This window comes from Sceloporus undulatus, chromosome 3 (genome assembly GCF_019175285.1).
Source record: "Sceloporus undulatus isolate JIND9_A2432 ecotype Alabama chromosome 3, SceUnd_v1.1, whole genome shotgun sequence".
Classification (NCBI taxonomy): Eukaryota; Metazoa; Chordata; class Lepidosauria; order Squamata; family Phrynosomatidae; genus Sceloporus; species Sceloporus undulatus.
In genome coordinates this window covers 211,656,103-211,677,345 of record NC_056524.1, presented here as the reverse complement: position 1 = coordinate 211,677,345, position 21,243 = coordinate 211,656,103, and the positions used below count along the sequence as shown (strand labels likewise).

The following is a 21,243-nucleotide window of genomic DNA, read 5'->3' as shown; positions in this document are numbered from 1 at the left end:
CTTTAGAGTTGCCATAAGTCAGAAATGACTTGAAGGCACACAACAACAACAACAAAATATGCTTGTCTAATGAAGCTTCTCTTTGTTGTTTCTATGATGCAGGTGAGATATGGAGACTGCCAGGTGGGTATCTTTGCCAGCCAAATTTGTACAGATATGTAACAGGCCAAATGCTTTGTGAACATGTGGGATAGGAAGTTTTTCTTGAACTAAAAATTATAGGTATTAAGGTCTTAGCATTTATGTATTTATTTGTTTTAAAATTCTACGAAAAGACCAAAGATACTGTACCAGATGCACAAATCCATCACCTATGCTACAAATATTAATTAGAAGTCACTTTCATAACTCTATATCTACCTTTCACTAAACCAAAGTGTGTTTGTTTGAGTGACAGAGACCACAAAGAATGCAGAAATAATCCAGTTTGACACCACTTTAGCTGCCATGGCTGAATGCTATGGAAATCTGGGAATTGTAGTTTTGTGAGACACTGAGTCTTCTCTGACAGAGAACTCCAGTGCTAGAACAAAAAACAGTTCCCAGAATTCCACACCATTGAGCCATGGCAGATAAGTGGTGTCAAGTTGGATTATTTCTGCAATGCGAATGCAGACTATATTACACCAGCAAGAAGTAAATGACAGGAGTACAAAATCAAGAGACCAAATGTCCAAGATACAGGACTAAAATGAGATCAGATTGTTACCAACAAAAATATGAGAAGGGGTCACAGGGTTATTAAGTTTGAGGCGAGTAGAAAACTCTTTATAGTGGGTCAGACCCATAGTCCGTTAAGCTAAATACTATCTATACTAGGAGTGGAAGTCAGGTGGCTCTCTAGATATTGTCAGACTATAATTCCCAGTATTTCATACCATTGGCTATGCAGATCAGGGCTGCTGGGAGTTGTAACCCAGCAGCATCGGAAGGGACATATAATTGTGACCTCACTTTAGGATGGGCAACTAATAGCATTTAGCTAGTTAGCAACTCTCAGGCAACCCTAGTCAGCATAGCCAATGACAAGGAAAGGTGGGAATTGCAAGATATTGAGGGCAAAAAGCTGCCCACTGTGGTTTACAAAAACTAGAGTAGATCTTTTCCATCCCCATTTTGAGATGCCAGAGACTGAACACTGGATACAAAGTGAATGAACTACTACTGAGCTATAGACTTTGTGATATGTGTTGGGATACAACGGCTTCTTGAGAATGTTAATCTGCACTGAAACACTTGTACATTCTCATCATGATACTCTTCTTATGTGATTGTAGCATGAAACTGGCACAGAGAAACCTAAATCAGGTGTGGGAAACCTGTGGCCCTTCAGATGCTGGACTACAGTTCTCTTTGTTCTCCCAACAGTGGCCATGCTGTCTGGGGCTGATGGGAAGGGGAATCCATTATCATTGGGAGGGATATAAATTGTCTGCTTCTGGCCTAAATGCAAATGGAACATAGTAGTTTGGCTGTGGGAAATACTGTATTTTCTGGCGTATAAGACTACTTTTTAACCCAGGAAAATCTTCTCAAAAGTTGGGTGTCGTCTTATACGCTGGGTGTCATCTTATAGGGCAGGTGCTGAAACGTCTGAGCTGGACTGGAGAATGTGCAGTCACCGCATATGATGGGGGGAACTCAAAACGGCCGCGGCTGCATCCCCACTGTATGCAGCGACTGTATGAAAGCAGCAATGGTGGTGCTGTACAAGTATGGTAGAAGAAAATCCATTCACCAGGATTCATGGAAAGAAATGACTTAACGCAGTCCCAATGACGAGGTGAGGGGGCACCTCATCGGGAAGGTGTAAGTGAAGGGCTGAACAAGCTGCAGGCGTCCAGGACACCCGAGGTATGGAAAAAAGAGCCGTGTTTGCGCTACTGCTCTGATAGTCTTGGAGACAGGGAAGGATGGGCAAGCAGGGGGAGCTGACCAATCCAAGCTGGCTTTGTATACAACAGGTTTTCCTGCTAAGTAACTGCATGTCATAAACATTTGAATTAAAATTACCATATTGAAATCAAATCTGATGTTTTTTTTAATTTTTATTTGGTGTGTGTTGGAAAAGGGGTAGTCTTATATGGCGACTATAACCCAAACTTTATATTTTAACTGGAAAAGTTGGGGGTTGTCTTATGCGCCCAGTCATCTTATATGACGGAAAATATAGTACATATACAGATTTACAGGGTGCAGGCTGTCTTGATTTGGGGAAATGATGCTGCAAAGACTTGGGGGCCATGAGTGGGAGTTGTGAGGAATTTACAGCTTCTTGTGTGCATCTAACAAACATGAGCTAGTTGTTCTTTTGAGAGGGCAGATTATAGTCCGATGTATTTGCAAGGACACTTTAGCTGCTTGACTAAATCCATCCTCCCTCAGTTTCACTTGGGAAAGAGTCAAACATGCCAGATTAGCACTGCAGGCAATGTTTCACTCCTGCAAGTAAAAAGCTACTTCATGTCCAGAGTAAGATCAAATGCTTCATTTCCTGCTCTTTTTACAACTGCTCAAAAGACTGAGCTTTATTTGTCAGCAAATAAAGAAAGGCTGAGCATAGGAAGCAATAAATGCAATTTGGGCCATCTGAGGTCACATGCCTACACATAAGCAGAGACACACACAATGAGGTGCCTATCGCATGATTCTTATCAGTGTCCATGCTAGACACCATGTACCCAGTCCTTGCTGCTGATGGCAGACAAGCAAAAGACTTCATAATGAGCTTCTTATGCACACAAATTGTTGCCATTCCGTTCTTCCATGGTTTCTGGAAAAATAATGAATGTAAGCATACATTTTTGGGGGGAAATATGACTTTTGAGAGATAATTATCTCAAACTTGTACACCAAAATGTGGGGCAGGGATTATTAAAATAAAAAGCAAAGTAATGAGGATAAATCAAACAGTGTACCACTTAGTAAACAAGGCAGACTGAAATTAAAACTGGAGAAACAGGAAACCTAAATCAACAGATTTGTTCAACATATACTTAACTACCAGTTTCTCCAATTCAATGGATCTAGAACTCCATTTGTAACCTGGAAGCTATAAGCAATTTATGAAAGACACCTATGGCATTTTACTCAAACTTAGTCAACATATTTAAAAATTCCACCAGACAATTCAACATCAAGAGTGGCACACCTCCTTTTATGATCCCACAATAATACCTGGCAGTGCTGTGATGAAGTCCCTCTGTAACATAGGCTTGAGATATGAATTGATATGTCCATGCTGATAGTGACACATCTGAGAGATGAGATGTTCCACAAACTCCACTTGATCAGACTCTGACCACTGTTCAAAATACTTGATGCAGAGCTCCTTTTCCTTTTCATAGCTTGCAGATAGCTTCCTTTGCTTTGGAACAATCATGCTTGAAGTGCCATTGGCAAGTCTGGTCTATATAAGAAAAGAATGAAATGTACAGAAATGATTTTTACAGGACAGAGGAATTGGTATTCTTAGAAAAACAACGTGCTATACATGTACCTATTCAGACAATGGGAAAAGCATATTCAACGCTTAATTATGTCACAGAGTATAAAATGCTTCTTATTTTGCCACCATGAACTACAATGTGTACAAATACTTTCCTAATTTTCAACTCTCTACTTCTAAAATACTTGCTTTATTGCCAAAATAAACTGCAACAATCATTAACAGAGAATACTGTATATGAGAAATATATAAAAAAGGAGAACACTATGTACTGCTGCTGTTCAGCTGTTCATTCAAATGCTATGAATGTAGGGTCCACTGCACACTAAAATGTAAAAGGCATCTTATAAAGCTATAGATTTATGGCATTATAGTATTACATATTCACCATGAATTTGGCTACAGAAAGAGGAATTTCAGGGACAGACAAAAAATATGAATCTCCTCTGCTCCACTCTCAGGGGGAACCACCTTTTCAAATATCTTTGATAAAATATTCAGTGTGTGTCTTGCCTCTACAAGGACATCCTATTTTCTAAACAAAGTGAACTGCCAACCAATGTTGATCCCATGCTAGCAACTAAAGATCATTAACTATTTGTTTTTTTCAGAGTCTCTCTTTAGCAAAATGGCAAGCTCGATTACATCTATACAGTACAAGCTTGTATACCTGCATGCCCTGGAGATTTCCAAGACATTAGAATAATCAGAAGTTCAGATACTGCACACATTAATAAAGATAATAGTAGTCCAAAAAGAGTTTAGTAGTCCAAATAGAGTTTAGTGACTTGTTACAAAGACCATGAGAAAAAAAAAAGAAAAGAAATGCAACACTCTGAGCCTGTTTAACCATAATACTGAGGCTGTTAGCAGCTCATACAATCACAAACTATATACACAGGAAACTGCTTTATAATGGGTCAAACAACTAGTCTGTCTAGCTCAGTATTGTCAATTCTGACACAGTATTGTCAGCCATCTATTTTTTTCAAGCAGGATTGTACACTAGCCCTACCTAGAGATTCCACTTGTGTTCTCCCATCTAACAAGCCCCAACATTGAACAGCTTTCAGAAACAGTGAAGACTGGGTGCACTCAAAGTGGTACGGTGGTTAACTATTGGGATCTAGCCCTAACTGCAACAGCACTTGAGCAAAGGCCACCAAGCAATATGTCTTACATAGCTGAGTGTAGAAAGGAAAAGAGAATACAAACAAAAGACCTTGAACTTTACATGAAAACTGGAAACATCAGAAATTATTTCTTCTGTGAACACTTTTTATTTTTCTACTTCAGTGGTACACATACATTTTACCCTTGGGAAATCTACATGCAGACTTTGTCTCCCCCATGTAGTATAAAATATTTTGTTTATTTAGTGTGTGTATTTTCATTAGCATATTCATGCATATTCATATTTTAACATTTTATAAGGAAATAACATTCAAATTAGGGCAGTTTTATTTAAGTAAATTCAATACTTAGCTCAATGCATGTATACATTTTACACATAAAGAAGTTTGGAAGGAGAAGGAGGGATCGGGGCCTCCAAATCTTGTGCCTCCCTCTTAAGCAACTCTCATGCGCCCCCTGGGGGTCCCGCCCCACAGTTTGTTCTACATTATCTGAAAGCAGATATAAGGGGCAAACACATTTTTTTAAGCGAATACATTTTAAGTATTACTTAATAATCTACTAGATTTGCACACAGATTCTACATCATGCACATAATCCCAGCCTGTGACTGTTTGCTAACACTGCATCACTAACAGACTGACAAGTAGATAGAGGCTTTAACTCTTTGCTGTCCATAGTTTTTTGTGGGTTTTTTGGGCTATGAGGCCATTTTGTAGAAGAGTTTATTCCTGATGTTTCGTCAGCAGCTGTGACTGGCATCTTCAGAGAATGCTGGAATGGAAGAGAGTGGAGTATATATACTGTTGGTTGAGAGGAGGTGCTTGTTAATCTGTGTATTGTTCTGTTGTTGAATGGCAAGGCCTACAAGGGTGTCCATTTAATGATCTATTGTCTGCTGGGAATCCCCCTTACCCTGGGTTGATTTCATTTGCATTTGCTGGGTCCTGATTTTGGTGTTTTTCAGGACTGGTAGCCAAACTTTGTTTACTTTCAGGGTTTCTTCTTTCCTGTTGAAGTTTTCCAGGTATTTATAGATTTCAATAGGTTCACTGTGCATTCTGACCTAAATTGTTGGCATGGAATTTCAGTGTTTTCAAACAACATTTTATGCCCAGAATGGTTTATAACATGTTCTGCTATTGCTGTTTGTCTGGCTGACCCAGTTTGCAGTGTCTCTTGTGCTTCTTGAATAGTGTTTGAACACTGCATTTGGTGGTTCCTATGTAGACTTCTCTGCAGCTGCACGGTATGGAGTAAAATCCTTTGCTGATCGCAACATTTGCTGGAGTTTCTTGGTTAGTTTGTTGACCATTTGTAGATTGTGTTTCCACACCAGTTTCCCAATTCTGTCTGTGGCTCATTTGATATATGCCCAGTCCACCAGTGTTTTTATTGTGCTTCCTTTTTATCTTAGAATCATAGAATCATAGAATCGTAGAGTTGGAAGAGACCACAAGGGCCATCCAGTCCAACCCCCTGCCATGCATCTTGGGTAATGGTTGGCATTCTTAGGTAGGTATCTGTCCGTGTGTAGGTTTTCTCTATATTGTGTGGCCCAACTGTTGGTTTGGTTTGTGGATGACCAAGAAATCCAAGAATGGCAATGTTCCTTCTTTTTCTTTTTCCATCGTGAATTGGATGTTTGGGTAGGTGTTGTTCAGATGGTTCAAAAAACACGGTCAGATCTTCTTCTCCGTGGTTCCAGATGGTGAAAGTGTCATCCACATATTGGAACCATGTTGTGGGCTTTTTTGGGTGCTGTTTACAGGGCTTGATTTTCAAAGTGTTCCATGTAAAAGGATAGGTTGCTTACCTGTAACTGTAGTTCTTCGAGCGGTCATCTGCGAATCCACACAAAGGGGTTATTCTGTGCCTGCACAGCATTTCTGGATCCTAGGGAAGACTTTTTGGCGGTAGCTCCGCCCACCCTCTATATAGGCAGGATGTCTTCCTGCCCTTTCTCACTTCCAAAGGGTCCGCCATAAGAGCAGACAAGGAAGAGAGAAGGACACGACAGAGGGAAGGATGGGCAGGATTTGTGTAGATTCACAGATGGCCACTTGAAGAACTACAGTTACAGGTAAGCAACCTGTCCTTCTTCTTTGTGGTCTCTGCAAAGCACACAAATGGGTTAGACTGGCAAGCTTGTTCATCTGTGGAGGAGGGAGTGTCTTGGCAATAAATAAATTATTAAACAAGAAAAACAGTGTGAGTGTCAGTTATTTGACAGGTGCCAACTAACCTTAGTGCATTCTGAAAAGGAGAACAGCTCTGCCAAAGGCTGCTTCACGTCGGTGTCTGGTATCAAGTCTGTAGTGCTTGATAAAGGTCAGAGGTTGTGACCATACTGCAGCCTTGCAAATGTCCTCCAAGGGAATTCTGGAGAGGAAGGTTGAAGATAAAGCTACTGCCCTGGTGGAGTGGGCTCAAATTTGAGCAGGCCGAGTCTTCCCAAAAATCTCATAAGAGAGGAGGATTGTGGAAGTCACCCATTTGGAGAAATGTTGAGGTGTGACTGGAAGTCCCATTTTGGGGTTGGAGTAGCAGATGAAAAGTCTGGGGGGAACGACAAGAGGACACAGTCCTGTCGAGTTAGAAAGCTAGCACCTGCCTGACATCGAGGGAGTAGAGCCAACGCTCAGTGTTGGTGGTCGGGTTCGGGGCTAGCATTGGGAGAAGGACAGGTTGCTTACCTGTAACAGTATTTCTTCGAGTGGTCATCTGCGAATACATACAAATGGGTTTCACTGCGCCTGCGCAGTGCTGCTCGGAACCTACTGGAATCACTGGGCAAAGTTTACTTTGCAACATATAGAAACTTTTTGGCGGTAACTCCGCCCACCCGTTATAAGGCCCCTGCGTTCCCGCTCTTTCCCCAGTTCCGAAATTTTTCCGCCAAGCAGGCGATGGAGAGAGCCAATAAGAGCAGGACACTGAGGGGACGGACGGGTGGGATTTGTATGTATTCGCAGATGACCACTCGAAGAAATACTGTTACAGGTAAGCAACCTGTCCTTCTTCTTCGTGGTCTCTGCGAATCATACAAATGGGTTTAGACTGACAAGCTAAGGTATGTGGCGGAGGGAGTGTCCTGAAACCAAAGCTATGGTAAACCAAAGGTATATTTATTGTAACAATAAACACCATGAACCATAAAAGGCGTCAGTCTTTTGTTTTTGTACAGTTCAGACACAGCAGCAACATTGCTAAACCTGAGAAGGGGAAGTAAGGTCGTGCAAGACCTTTCCCATTGAAAAAACGCAACCCAACACAGTGCAATCAACATTCAACAGAATGTAAAACAGTGGCATTAAGAACATAAATGCTAAACACAAACCATCAGTAGAGCAATCAATGCAGCCCTGAAACCAACACAGCCCTCCCGAAGGCTGCGTCTCGGATGACCCTGGTGTCCAGCCTATAGTGCTTTATAAAAGTCAATGGCTGAGACCAGACAGCAGCCTTACAGACATCCTCAAGGGGAATCCCCGACAGGAATGCAGAGGATGCTGCCATTGACCTTGTGGAGTGGGACCGAACCCTGCCCGGGAGAGGTTTGCCCAACAGTTCATAGCAGAGGTGAATGGTACCAGCCACCCATTTAGAAAACCTCTGCGCAGACACAGGCAACCCTTTCTTCGGTTCCAAGTAGCATTGGAAAAGTCTCTCGGACCGACTGGAAGCAGCAGTTCTGTCCAAATAAAACGCCAATGCTCTCCTGACATCAAGAGAGTGCAGGCGTCGCTCCGCATCCGAAGTCGGGCTGGATGCGAGAGTAGGCAATACAATGTCCTGACACATATGGAATGCAGACACTACCTTCGGCAAGAAAGTAATGTCCGTCCGGAGGACCACCTTGTCTTTGTGAAACCTCAGGAAGGGCTGGTCTCTCCACAGGGCACAGAGTTCGCCCGCACGGCGGGCAGAGGTGATGGCCACAAGAAAGGCGGTCTTCCAAGTCAAAAGTCTCAAGTCCGCTGTGGCCATCGGTTCAAAGGGCTTGGATTGGAGGGCGGACAGTACCGACTCCAAGCTCCAAGCCGGTGTTGGTACCGAGACAGGAGGATAAAGGTTAGCACAACCCTTCAGAAACCCCTTCACCAGGGGGTCTTTGAAGAAAGAAACCCTCCCTCCGAACTGGTATTCGGCACAAATGGCAGACAGGTAGCATTTGATGGACGTGAGGGACAGTCCTCCGTCCAAAAGTGTCATCAAAAACTCCAGGACCACTGGAGTGGAAACCTGTGCAGGAGACAAGCCCTTTTGGTCAAGGAAGAGGCAAAATCTCCTCCATTTCAAGGCGTAGGAACGCTGAGTAGAAGGTTTCCTTGCAGCCAGGATCACCGTCCTTACAGCCTCAGGGAGGGCAGTCAGGGTAGGATTCTCCAAGCTACCAGCGGCAGGCTGTCGATGTCCGGATGGAGGATCCGTCCGCCCTGGATCGACAACAGGTCCGGGCGAGGCTCGAGGCGAAGGAAGCACCTCCTGGAAAGATGCAGCAGGGATGCGAACCAAGGCTGTCTCGGCCACCATGGCGTGATCAGGATCGCATCCGTATGGTCCACCATCATCTTGGACACCACTCTGATGATGAGAGGGAAGGGGGGAAAGGCATAAAGGAGCTCCCCCGACCACAGGAAGTCGAATGCATCTCCGAGGGATCCGGTCATTGGCCTCCTGGAGCAGAACTGGGGACAGTGGCTGTTCCAATCGGTCGCGAAGAGGTCGATCCGAGGGGTTCCCCACCTGTCGAACAAGACGCTGACCGTTTCCGGATGAAGCCTCCACTCGTGGCACACCGAGGGTGATCTGTTCAGGCGATCCGCCAACTCGTTGTCCTCTCCCGGCAGGTGGATCGCCTGAAGGAGGACCTGTCTCTGGATGCACCAGTCCCAGATGCGCAGGGTAATCTCGAGAAGAATCCTTGACTTGGTGCCACCCTGTTTGTTGATGTAATACATCACGGTGGTGTTGTCCGTTCTCAGGAGTACCACCCTGCCTGTGACAGTGGTTTCGAAAGCTCTCAGAGCCTTTTCGACAGCGAGCATCTCTAGGGCATTGATGTGGAGGAGACTGTCTGAGTCCGACCATTTGTCCTTGACAACTAGGTCGAGGAGGTGAGCGCCCCAGCCCTCTAGAGAAGCGTCGGTTGTCAAAGTCACTTGAGGCTGAGGTTGATGAAAGGGCATCCCCGCGCACACGTTGCGCTCGTCCAGCCACCAGTTCAGGGAGGCGGCCACTGGTCTCGGCACCGTCAACCATTTTGATGGGGGATCTTCCATCGGAGAGAAGACCGAAAGGAACCAAGCCTGGAGTGGACGGAGGCGAAGTCTCGACCACGGAGTCACGAAGGTTGTCGACGCCATGTGTCCCAGGGCGATCTGGACATCCCTGGCTCTCACTCTTCTGTGTGAGATGCAGGGGTTCAATGATGCTACCAGTGCCTGGAAGCGGTCCACGGGAAGGAATGCGGAGCATCTTTCGGAGTCGAGGATGGCTCCGATGAATTTGACCTGTCTGGACGGCGTGAAATGTGACTTTTCTCTGTTGATCACCAGCCCGAGAGAGTCCAGCAGCTGAATGGCGAACGAAATTGCCTCCTGGAGGTCCTGCTGGGAGTCTGCGACAAACAGCCAGTCGTCCAAATAAGGGAAGACTCTGTAGCCTCTTTGATGGAGGTATGCTACCACCGGGGCCATGCACTTTGTGAAGACCCGTGGGGCTGTGACGAGGCCAAAATGGAGCACATTGTAGTGGTACGCATCGGAGCCGACGGCGAAGGCGAGGAATCTCCGGTGGGACTCCCGAATCCCGATGTGGAAGTAGGCGTCCTTCAAATCGACTGTCGCGAACCACAGGTCCTGGTGGAGGAGAGGCAAAATAGAAGCCAAGGTTACCATACGAAACCGGCGATATTCGAGGAAGAGGTTTAAGTCTCTCAAGTCCAGGATTGGTCTAATGCCCCCGTCGGCCTTCGGTACCGTGAAGTACCTGGAGAAAAAGGCCGTATGGTAGGACTCAGGGGATAACGGGGAAATAGCCCCTTTGTCCATTAGGGTGCGCACTTCGTCGAGAAGGGTGTCCGAGGGGGTGGTGGAAATGAACACTCCGGTGGACGGGAGCTCTTCGAACTCAAGGGTATAGCCCCTACGGACGATGTTCAGCACCCAAGAGTCGGAGGAGATGGAAGCCCATACATTGGCAAAGGGCTTAAGAATGTCCAAAAAGCACCTATGGGAGGCGAAGTGCGCGGGAAGGTTTCATGCCCTCTTTTTGGATTGGTCAGGGTCTTGTCGCCGGTTCCTGCGGTACCGAGAAGACTGATTGCGGCGGCCGGAGGATGATGGGGACTGGGATGGGTATCTCTGCCGCTGAGAGCCCTGCTGATGAAACTGTCGGTCCTGGTAGGAGGATCTGTTAAATTGGCCCTGCTGCTGTTGCCAAGGGCGGAACCTCCTGCGGAAGGGAGCCGGAGCGGGGGCAGACATACCATGTTTTCTCGCCGCCGCCTTCAGCCTGAATTTCCGATTCAGCTTGTCATCCGTCTCGGCGTGGAAGAGGCCAGATTCGTCTATAGGCATGTCCTCAATGGTGGACCTGACGCTGGAGTTGAGATCCGATCCCCGCAACCAGGTGTGCCTCCTTAAGGCGATGGAAGCCGCCATGGCCCTGCCAGAGCACTCCACAACGTTCCTGGATGCCGTGATGAGCCATGCGCCGATGGAGTGGGCCTCATCTCTTATCTCGGTGAGCGTCCGCTGGGCTTCATCCAGAACGTCCGGCACAATAGGGGAAATGCCCTCCATAAGGGTTTGTATATAGGCCCCCATACAAGCGGTGTAATTGGTCGCCTTCACCACGAGAGCAGCCGCTGCATATGCCTTCCTGGCTAAGGCATTGATCTTTTTGGCCTCCTTATCGAACGGTACCGCCGCCTGATGTTGAGTTGAGGTTTGTTGGGCACCCTCAACAATCGCCGAATTCTGGCGGGGGTGAGAGGTAAGCCATGGTGCCGCCGGAGCCGAGACCCTATAGAGGGATTCGATCTTGCGCGGTGGGCCTAAGAGTGAGGAAGGGCAGTCCCAGGAACGCTTGACCAGAGTCTCTAGGGACGGCAGGAACGGGACCAAAGGTGTTGAATGGACCCGGCTGCGAACCCTGCGCTCAATGGGGTCCTTGGCCTCTTCTTCAGGATATGCAAGTTCAATGTCCAGAGCCCTGGACATTTTGATGACATGTTCGACAAACGACCTGACGTCATCCGTAGGGGAGGCTGCCTCAGGATGATGCAGAAACTGAGGAGAGTTCTGGGCCTGGTCGTCCTCACCCGAAGAGTCCTCTGAGGCGACGGGGTCGTCGGAATCCGAAGCAATCAGGTCAACGGTAGCAGATGGTCTGGGGCGCTCCACAGGCCTGTCTGCAAGGAGGGATGAAACCGCCGTCGACGGACCCGGCTGGTCGGTGTACTCGTGGCGGCGTTGCTCCTGGTCCCGAGGCTGGTCACGGTCACGGGAGCGGTCCTGAGTCTGGACAGGCTTGGCTAGAGCCACCTATCTAGGGACCGGAAGAAAAAATTGATCTGTCTCAGAGTCGTAGAAGTACTGAGGGTTGTCAAGGGTCTGAGCCGGAGAACGCGAAACCAACGAAGCTGGCGAGGGAGATCTCGGCGGGCGGTCGGCATCGTCTTCATCGTCCGAAAGAAGAAAGGGAAGCGTTGTCGAAGCTGATTGTGCCGGGGCCGGCACAGCCTGGGCGGTGGCATCCCGGTCGTGGGTCCTCACCGGAGGATGGTCACGATCCCTCACAGGCGGATGGTTCTCCACCAGTGGTGTGGCCAGAGGGTCAGTCGGCATCGGAGAGTCAGGGCGCGGGTGGTCTCGGCGGGACTTTCGGGAACCGGCCGCGTCATCAGAACGGAGAATTGGTAGCGGGCACAGATGGCCGCAAGGTAGCATTTTAGGGACAAAATGGAAAGTCCAGATGCTGAGAGGTGGTAGGGGAAGTCCAAAACAATGGAGACATTGACTTCCAAAGAGGTGAGCTTCCGTTGAAGACAGAAAAGTCAAAAATTTAGCCCACTTAAGGGCATAAGAGCGTTGGGTGGAAGGCTTTCGAGAAGCTAGGATGATTTCTCGGACCGGTACCGAGAGCTGAGTCAAGGAACAGAAGTGGTCGCAATGTTGAGATGAGAGGCAAAAAGGTCGATGACTGGCGTTCCCAACAGACAGAAGAGGCGAAGGGCAACCTGAGAATTCAGTTGCCACTCGTGACAAGAGTCTGGAGTCCTGCTCAGCTTGTCTGCAAGCTTGTTCTCCTCTCCAGGGAGGTGTAGGGTTTGCAAGACGATCTGTTTTCGGATGCACCAGTTCCAAATTTGAAGGGTGAGGCTGGGAAGAATAGTTGACCTGGTACTGCCCTGCTTGTTGATGTAATACATCACAGTCATATTGTCCATGAGGAGGACGACGACCTGGTTCTGCAGGGAGGGCTCAAAGGCCTTCAGTGCTTTCTGTACCGCCAACTTCTCGAGACCAGTCATGCGGAGTTGCGTTCCCTGGGGGACCATCTCCCGTGGAGAGAGAGGGTGTTGAAATGGGCTCCGCAGCCCGTGTTTGAGGCATCGGTGGTCAGTGAAGTCTGTGATTGTGGCGGCACAAAGGGAATGCTCACCAAGACATTGTGTGGGTTGAGCCACCAGTGGAGAGAGTGGGCAAAAGGCCTTGGGACGGTGATCCACTTCCATGGATGGTTGAAGGCAGGGTTGAAGACTGAGAGGAGCCATGACTGGAAGGGACGTACGTGGAGGCGGGCCCATGGTGTGACATATGTCGTGGATGTCATATGGCTGAGGGCGACCTGAGCTGTTTGTGCAGTGATGTTTGTGCAGAAGGCAAGGCAGCAAAGAATTGCAGATCTGAGATTGAGGAACCTGTTGTGAGGAAGTTAGTGGAGTCCAAGGTGGCCCCTATGAAGCGCACCCGCTGGTTTGGGCAGAGGGTGGATTTTTCTCTGTTGATCATGAGTCCCAAGTGGTGAAGGTGGGAGAGTGCTGACTCGAGATGGGAGATGAGCATCTGTCTGGATGGGGCCACGAACAACCAATCATCGAGGTAAGGAAAGACGATGATGTTTTGTTCGTGGAGGTATGCAGCTACGACCGCCATGCGCTTTGTGAAAACTCTCAGTGCAATGGAAAGTCCAAAAGGCAGTACTCGGTACCAAAAGCAGTCGGGGCTGACAGAGAAGGCTAGGAGGTCCTGGTGGTCCTCTCGTATGCTGATGTGGAAATAAGCATCCCGAAAATCCAAGGTGGAGAACCAGTCTGACTCCTGCAGGAAAGGCAAGATGGAAGCCATGGTTACCAGGCGGAAACGCTTATAGTCAATGAAAGAGTTGAGAAAATGCAAGTCCAGAATGGGATGGAAGCCGCCGTGGCTTTTGAATCAATGAAGTATCTGGAGAAAAGGCAATGTCGGGTCTGGGACAGAGGGATGGGCTTGACGGCCCCTTTCTGAAGCGAGGAGCACACTTCGTCGAGAAGGGTGCCTGAGGGTGGAGTGGTGAGAATGATGCCCCTTGGGGGAGAGGATTGGAGCTCCAGGGCATAACCCCTACAGACGATGGAAAGCACCCAGGAACTGGATGTTATGGAGACCCTAGAATGGTGGAAGTGGACCAGGTGATCCCCAAAGTGAATTGACGGAACGGAGTGTGCTGGGGAACTTCAGAAGCGGTGCTTGCTGTGTTCTGCATCCTTCTTATGGAAGGGTTGCTTGTATTTTTGTTTGTTTCATCAGCACCATGAGTTGACACCTGTTTTTCATGTGTTCTTGTATTTTTGTTTTTGTTGGCGTTTCCCCTGTTGATGGGAAAGGAAGCGCTGCTGTTGGTAGTCCGCCGACTGGTTGGATCTGCCCTGGTGGGGGGGGGGGGAGGGAGGTCTTTGCCATGCCGAACGGCATTGAGAGAAAGGAAGGCGAGAAGTGGAGGAAGAAGACACACCGTATTTATGGGCTGTGTTCTGTATTTTTTGAAGTTGAGCTTCTCATCAGTCTCTTTATGAAACAGACCCGTGGCGTCGAAGGGGAGCTCTTCAATGACCTGTTTGGCTTGAGACGTTAGGTTCGAAGACCTTAGCCAAGCATGGCGTCAGAGGGCCAGGGTGCCCGAGAGTTTACGGGAAGCACAGTCAGCCAAGTGTCAGGCCTGGTACGAGCCCAGTGCATGAGCCTCTGCATGGATGGCCATGGCCGTTCATCTCCTGTCCTTAGGGAAGTCTTCATACAAGGGAAGAGCTTTCTCCCAAAGCTGCTGTTGGTAGGCAGCCATACACACTGAGTAGTTTTGGATTTTGAGGTCCAGGACTGCAGAGGCGTAGGATTGTCATGCCATGGTGTCGAGTTTACGACCCTCTTTGTCATTAGGGGTCAAAGCTGTCTTAGGGGCAGAGCAAATCTGTGAGGCTTCCACAATTGCTGAGTTTGGGCGAGGATGTTCAAAGAGCCAAATCTCTTCCGAGGGTGTGACACGGTAGAGATTGCCAAGTGTTTTGGTGGAAGGTTGGGCCATGGACAAAGTGAACCAAGAACTCTTTGCAATCCTGGACATCGATGGTAGGAATGCAATGGAGGTCGGAGTTGGGACTTTGTTCCGAACCCTCTCATCAATGGGATCAAGAGCTTGAGAGTCTGCATGGAGGACTTCAATGTTTAGGTCCTTGCCCATCCGGATCATTTGTTCCGAAAAGGAAAAAAATGTCATCTGAAGGAGAGGGGGCCTCGAGAAAGGTGAAAGCCTGTGACTGTTGAGGTGGAACATAGTCGGAGATGGAGTGGTCTGTGGATTCAGCGGAAGCTGACTTGGTCCTGGTACAGGCCGAGAGGGCCTGAGTGGTTACCCGTAACGAGAACGAGGGGCGCACTTGTAGGGAGACAGCAGAAGCCGACTGTATGGGTCAAACTGGTTCTACTCAGGAAGCCAAGGAGAGGCGAGACCGAAGTGGAATGGATGCAGCCGATGACCTTGGAGGAGGCAAGAGAAGTTCAACAGGTTGGAAAATGGCCTCCGCGGACTTCAGAAGGATCAAGAGGCAAAAAATAAGTGCCTGAGGCTTGATCAAAAACAACATCCCATCTGGGAGGTTCAGCAAGGACAGAGGATGCATCATAGTCCTGTTCGTCCTTGAAACAAACGACCTCCAAAGTCTGGGAGAGTCGGTCCGGTATCACTACCTGGGTGAAAGGAGAAGGTTCCTCTTCACCCTCCGAGAGTTGGTAGCGTTTATTTATTTAGGTATTTATATCCCACCCTTCAGCCCTAATGGCTCTCAGGGCGGCTTACAATTATTATTTTTAATCAGACAGTCCCCTGCCCTCAGGCTTACAATCTAAAAGACACGAAACAAAAGGAAAAGGGAATGATGGAGGGAAAGGGGATGAGGTCCAATGGTTCTTCTCTCCCTCTGAGGCCTGGACCAAGGCAGATGGATTGGAGGGAGGGCTCTTCCTTCTTCCAGGCTAGTCCTGATGGGTTCAGACAAGGAATGCAGAAAGGTGTCTGGTCGTGCCCGGGAGTCGGGACGAGGAGACAACTGAGGTTGAGGTGCTGGTTGGGCACATGGTACCGAGCCCGGTTCAGTGTCAGTGGGCTGGGCGGGTGTGGCAGTACGGGACTGGCAGAATCCGGATAGGGACGGGACTTCTTTCCGGAGTGATAGGATGAGTCCTTGGACTTGTCTCGAGATTTGTGCTTTCTTTTCTCTGGTTTGGAGTGTGAGGACTTTTTCCTCTTTGGTGAGGATGGGTGGCCAGCCACATCCTGGTCCAAAGACCTCTGTGTGTCTGGGGTTGGTGACTCAGAAACTTCTGGAGAGGGTTTGCCCTTGGTAGCAATAGCCTTGGCAGGGACCCTCGGAGGAGACAAAGGGGTAGTGCCCTTGGCAGCAGTAGCCTTGGCAGGGACCCGAGGCCAGAGATGAGAGTTTGCCCTTGGTGGCCGCAGCCTTGGCAGAGGCTCTAGATGTGGAGGGAGGCTTCAAGATTTGTACGTACAGCATGGATCTCAGGCCTTCCTATTCTTCCTGGCGTGTGGAGTGAAGGCCATGCAGTGAAGGCAGGAAGCAGGGACGTGGCCCTCGCCCAGGCAGAGGAGGCACAAGGAGTGTCTGTTGAGTGCCGGGATGTTCATCCTGCATTCAGTGCACTTTTTAAAAGAGTGCACAGACATCTTTAGACCAAAGCCAAGGGACAAAGAGAAAGAATTGTCAAGAAGTCAGAGTGTTACCATTAATCAGAGTCTGAAACCAAGTCCAAATCACAATCCAAAGAGTAGTCAGAGTCAAACAAAGTCAGAGCAAACGCAGGAAACGAAAGCTAAGGAAGGAGCGATTCTAAGTGAGGTTCCTAAGCTGCTCACGCAGCAGACAAAAGGAACTGAGAAAGGGCGGGAAGACATCCTGCCTATATAGAGGGTGGGCGGAGCTACCGCCCAAAAGTCTTCCCTAGCGAGTCCAGTAGGATCTGGAAATGCTGCACAGGCGCAGAATAGCCCATTTGTGTGCTTCACAGAGACCATAAAGAAGAACTTTGCTATCCCTGGGCTCAGAGGCCTTTTCATGGCTACCCCATCTCTGCAGAACACTACAACCAGAGCTAGCTGTTGAAAGCTTGATGGCATGATATTATGCCTACCTAACTTCATGCACTGATTTTTAAAATATTTATATACCACCATATATCAAAGACCTCAAGACAGCATGTAATAAAATCAATTAAAAATTAAAATTTGAAATTGTAAATTTAATGTAAATTAATTTTAGAACAGTAAACTATAATTTCAGCAGTCTTAAACCATTTATTTATTTATTTCCCACCTTTGTGCAAGTATGAGATCCAAAGCAGCTTACAATATTTTCTTTTAAAAAAGGTTCAGCTAAAACCTTACTGAAGTTAAAAATATTAAACAAGTAATTCTATTAAACAACACAGTTTAAACAGTTTAAACTGAATTAAAAAGATAAAAGCACAGCACACCATAGTAAAAACACCCTTATGCCACATAATTTAAGAACCAGAGGTCTACCTAAATACAGTGGTACCTCGTGATACGAAATACCCAGGTTACGAAATTTCCGGGATACGAAAAAATCCCATTGGAAATAATTGTTCCGGGTTACGAATGTTTTTTCGGGTTACGAAAAATTTTTTTGGTGCTTTTCGGCGCTTTTTCGCACGAAACGCGGCTTTTCCCCATTAGCGCCTATGGCAATTCGGCTTACGAAGGCTTTTCGGGTTACGAAAGCGGCCGCGGAACGAATTAATTTCGTAACCCGAGGGAGCAGTGTATAAAGGTCTTTGCCTGCTGGTGGAAAGGACTTGTACCAGCTTGTCAATATCTTTCTTGAATTGTGGTGCCCAGAACTGGATACCATTTTCCAGGTGAGGTCTGACCAAAGCATAATAGAGTGTTATGACAGGTTAAGTCTCCCTTATTTGAAATGGTTGGGACCAGAAGTGTTTTGAATTTTAGAGTTTTTCAGATTTTGAAATATTTTCATATACATAATGAGATATCTTGGAGATGGGACCCAAGTCTAAATAAGAAATTCATTTATGTTTCATATACACCTTGTACACAGAACCTGAAGCTAAACACAGGATTTTTAATTATTTTGTGTACGAAACAAAGTTTGTGTATACTGAAGCATTAGAAATGAAAGATTAACCTATCTTAGCCATACATGTGGACAATTTTGGATTTTGGGACAGTTTGGATTTCAGAATTCCAGATAAGGGAGGCCCAACCTGTATTACTGTGCTTGATCACACCAGTTGGTTACAGGCTGTCCAGCTTGTGGCTCTGGGCAAGTCATTTCAACTCTCTCTGCCTCAGTTTATGGAAGGTGCATTGTAATTTCTCGGCAGTATAACTCTTTATGACTACAAAAAATCATCCCTATCCCTATATGTGCAAACTTCACTGCCTACCCTTTAATCTCTATAGACACTGCAAAGCACAGTTTTTTCCAGTCTAAAAGATTCATTTAAAATATTTTAAGCATCTGTTGTACTCTAGTGAAGGAAAAAACAAGAATCAAGAAGCTATTTCTCCTTGAGGCAGACAGAAGTAATGGAATAATACAACTACCGAATAAGCCTGTCAGAGAAATGCTGAATCCACTCCCCACAACCCCCAGCAATCCTCTTCCAAAGTAAAGAAACCATGCAGGACAGAAAGAGGCGGCTGCTCCAGAGTGAGGCCAGAAAGGAAAGGGATCTGATGTCCTTGCTGGTGGATGCCATATTGTAGTAGAGATGAGGGATGGCTGGAAAGCTGTTCAGCAATAGTGGCCTCTTACAGCCCTATATCCCTACTGGCCAGTGGAGCATTTCTACCACTTGCTTTCACTCCCATGATCAAAACGCAGCAGACAAAAAGTAGTCTGAAGGGTAGAGGGATTGACTGAACAAGGAAGAGCAGTAAGGATGAGGTTTCAGCATCCTCTGTCTTGGTATTCATATGGATCTTTTCATACTTTGCAAACACTTTTGACATGAAGATGGATGATTGCTTCAGTACCAAAGCGTACCATAATTTTACAAGGGTGAGTTCCTTCAGACATAGTCCAATTGCTTGCCTCTTTCCTGCTTCAGTTTCTAATCTGAGACAAACTACCAGAACTAAAATCAAGCAGCATGTTTACATGGTCTTTTCTGTCCATCTCATTAGAATCTTACTTCACAAAATGCAGTTTTGTGTTGCTGAACTGCGTCTCTACTGAGTTTTCCAGAAATAAATCGAGCTGTCCTGAACACAAGGGCATTCTATTGATCTCAAGGAGGACACACAATGTTTCTGCTGAGCTTTCTTTTGAGAGATCCTTTAGGTATAGCAGCTAACGTGACAATCATATTAAATGAATAAAATAGTGGCCCAGATAAAAAAGACTCACCTAACCCAATCTCATCTGGTGGAGGAGACTTGGAGGCTCTGATCCCTCCTCTTCCCAAACCTTTTGATGTGTAAAATTTATACATCAGTTGAGCTAATGTTAGATTTACTTAAATAAACTACTAATTTGAACATTGTTATTTCCTTATAAAATGTTAAAATATGAATATACATAAATGTGCAAATGAAAATATACACATTAAATAAACAACATATTTTTATTCATATGCTATGGTGAGTGGGCAGGTGTGTGTGTAATGTCCACACATAGATATAAAGGGGGGGGGGGTCCCCAAAGGTAAAAAGCTTGAATACCACTGACCTAACTAACCAACAGACGGAGCCATCCAGCCTCTTTTTAGATAAGGAGACCCCACTACCCCTCTAGGCAACTGATTCCATTACTAATTGCTCTTACAGTCAATATGTTGCTTTTAATGTTCAATCAAAATCTACTTTCCTGTAACTACAGGCTTATGAATTATGATCAACAATAATCCCCAAGTCTTTTTTGCATGTACAGTCCTCACTTTTATGTTTATGGCACATGTGGCTGGCTATTCAAGCCTATAGGGCTTGAATATCTGCAGTTTCTGAATTTGCAAGGGAGTCCGGAATGGATCCCCCGCTCTGGGATTCAGTTTGCCTGTCCCTACAGATCTGAAGTTGGTTAGGTTAGCTAGGTGATTCCTGACTTAACTGCCTGTCAATCTTGATTGGCAATTTTGACTTGCCAAAGTCTCTGATGTTTCATGGAAGAACACAACTTTTTTTTTTTTCAGGAGAAAAACTGAAGCAAAATAAGTACTTAGTAGTTCTGCCTTTTCAATGTGATTTGTTAGTATTCTGCCATCTTTATTGAAGAGTGGCCCCAGTGTCTCCTTAGTCATTCTCTTGCTGCAAATATGTCTTAAAAAGCCTGTTTTGTTGCTCTTTGCTCACCTAGCCAGTCTCAGCTCATTGTGAGCTTAGTGTACCTTATACAGTACTATTCCTGCAAGCTTGGGACACACGTTTATTTTGCTGTGCAGCCACATCAGCTTTTTCAAATGCAGATCTTCCTATAGTACTGTACTATGAAAAGATCATTAACTTTCCATGAGGTAAATTTCACAATGCCTTCCTATCCTAGCATTATAGGCTATGATTAAAACAGAATAAAAAAAACTGCCAATGATTTACTGCACACTGTCAAAACTGAACACACTACCTCACATTATAAGCTGTTTAAAGAAAATCACAAAAATCACACTTGAACAGTACAAAAAGTGTTCTAAAATTTTGCTGGATGTGCTCAAGCATTTCCATAAGCTTAACCAAACTGTCCAGTTTGTGCCCAACAGATGTATCAGCTAGTTATTAACCAGCAAATGGTAAGGAGGATTAAGACCAAACTCTTTCTTTTTATGGCTATAGGATGTATAGGAGGTATAACTGTGATGGCTGTAATGCATGTTATTTTAGGCAGCTGGCTTAAAAAAGCACATACTACATATAACTTGTACAGAAGAGAAACCATCCTTACTGTGTTAACAACAAACAAACAGGAAGAAATTGTGACCAATCACTTTAGTAAATTGGAACAAATCACAACCAGGTCATGAGGTCTAACCATAGAGTAAATAGTGCAAAAAAGAAAGGAAAAAAAAAGATAAGGAAGAAATATGCCATAATAAATTCAAGGGAAGGTATGAGGGAGCTTTTCTCAC

The 21,243-nt window shown here is 46.2% G+C and overlaps 1 protein-coding gene across 7 annotated transcripts in view; it reads right to left on the bottom strand.

The window, feature by feature from the left end:
- The window catches only part of BTRC (beta-transducin repeat containing E3 ubiquitin protein ligase), a 207,816-nt gene that overhangs the window by 50,712 nt on the left and 135,861 nt on the right, over positions 1-21,243 (bottom strand). For all 7 annotated transcript variants that reach the window (XM_042456505.1, XM_042456509.1, XM_042456506.1 and 4 more), the window contains one exon: positions 3,178-3,409. In XM_042456505.1, the coding sequence (XP_042312439.1) occupies positions 3,178-3,409 (232 nt within the window). The remainder of the gene's footprint in view (positions 1-3,177; positions 3,410-21,243) is intronic.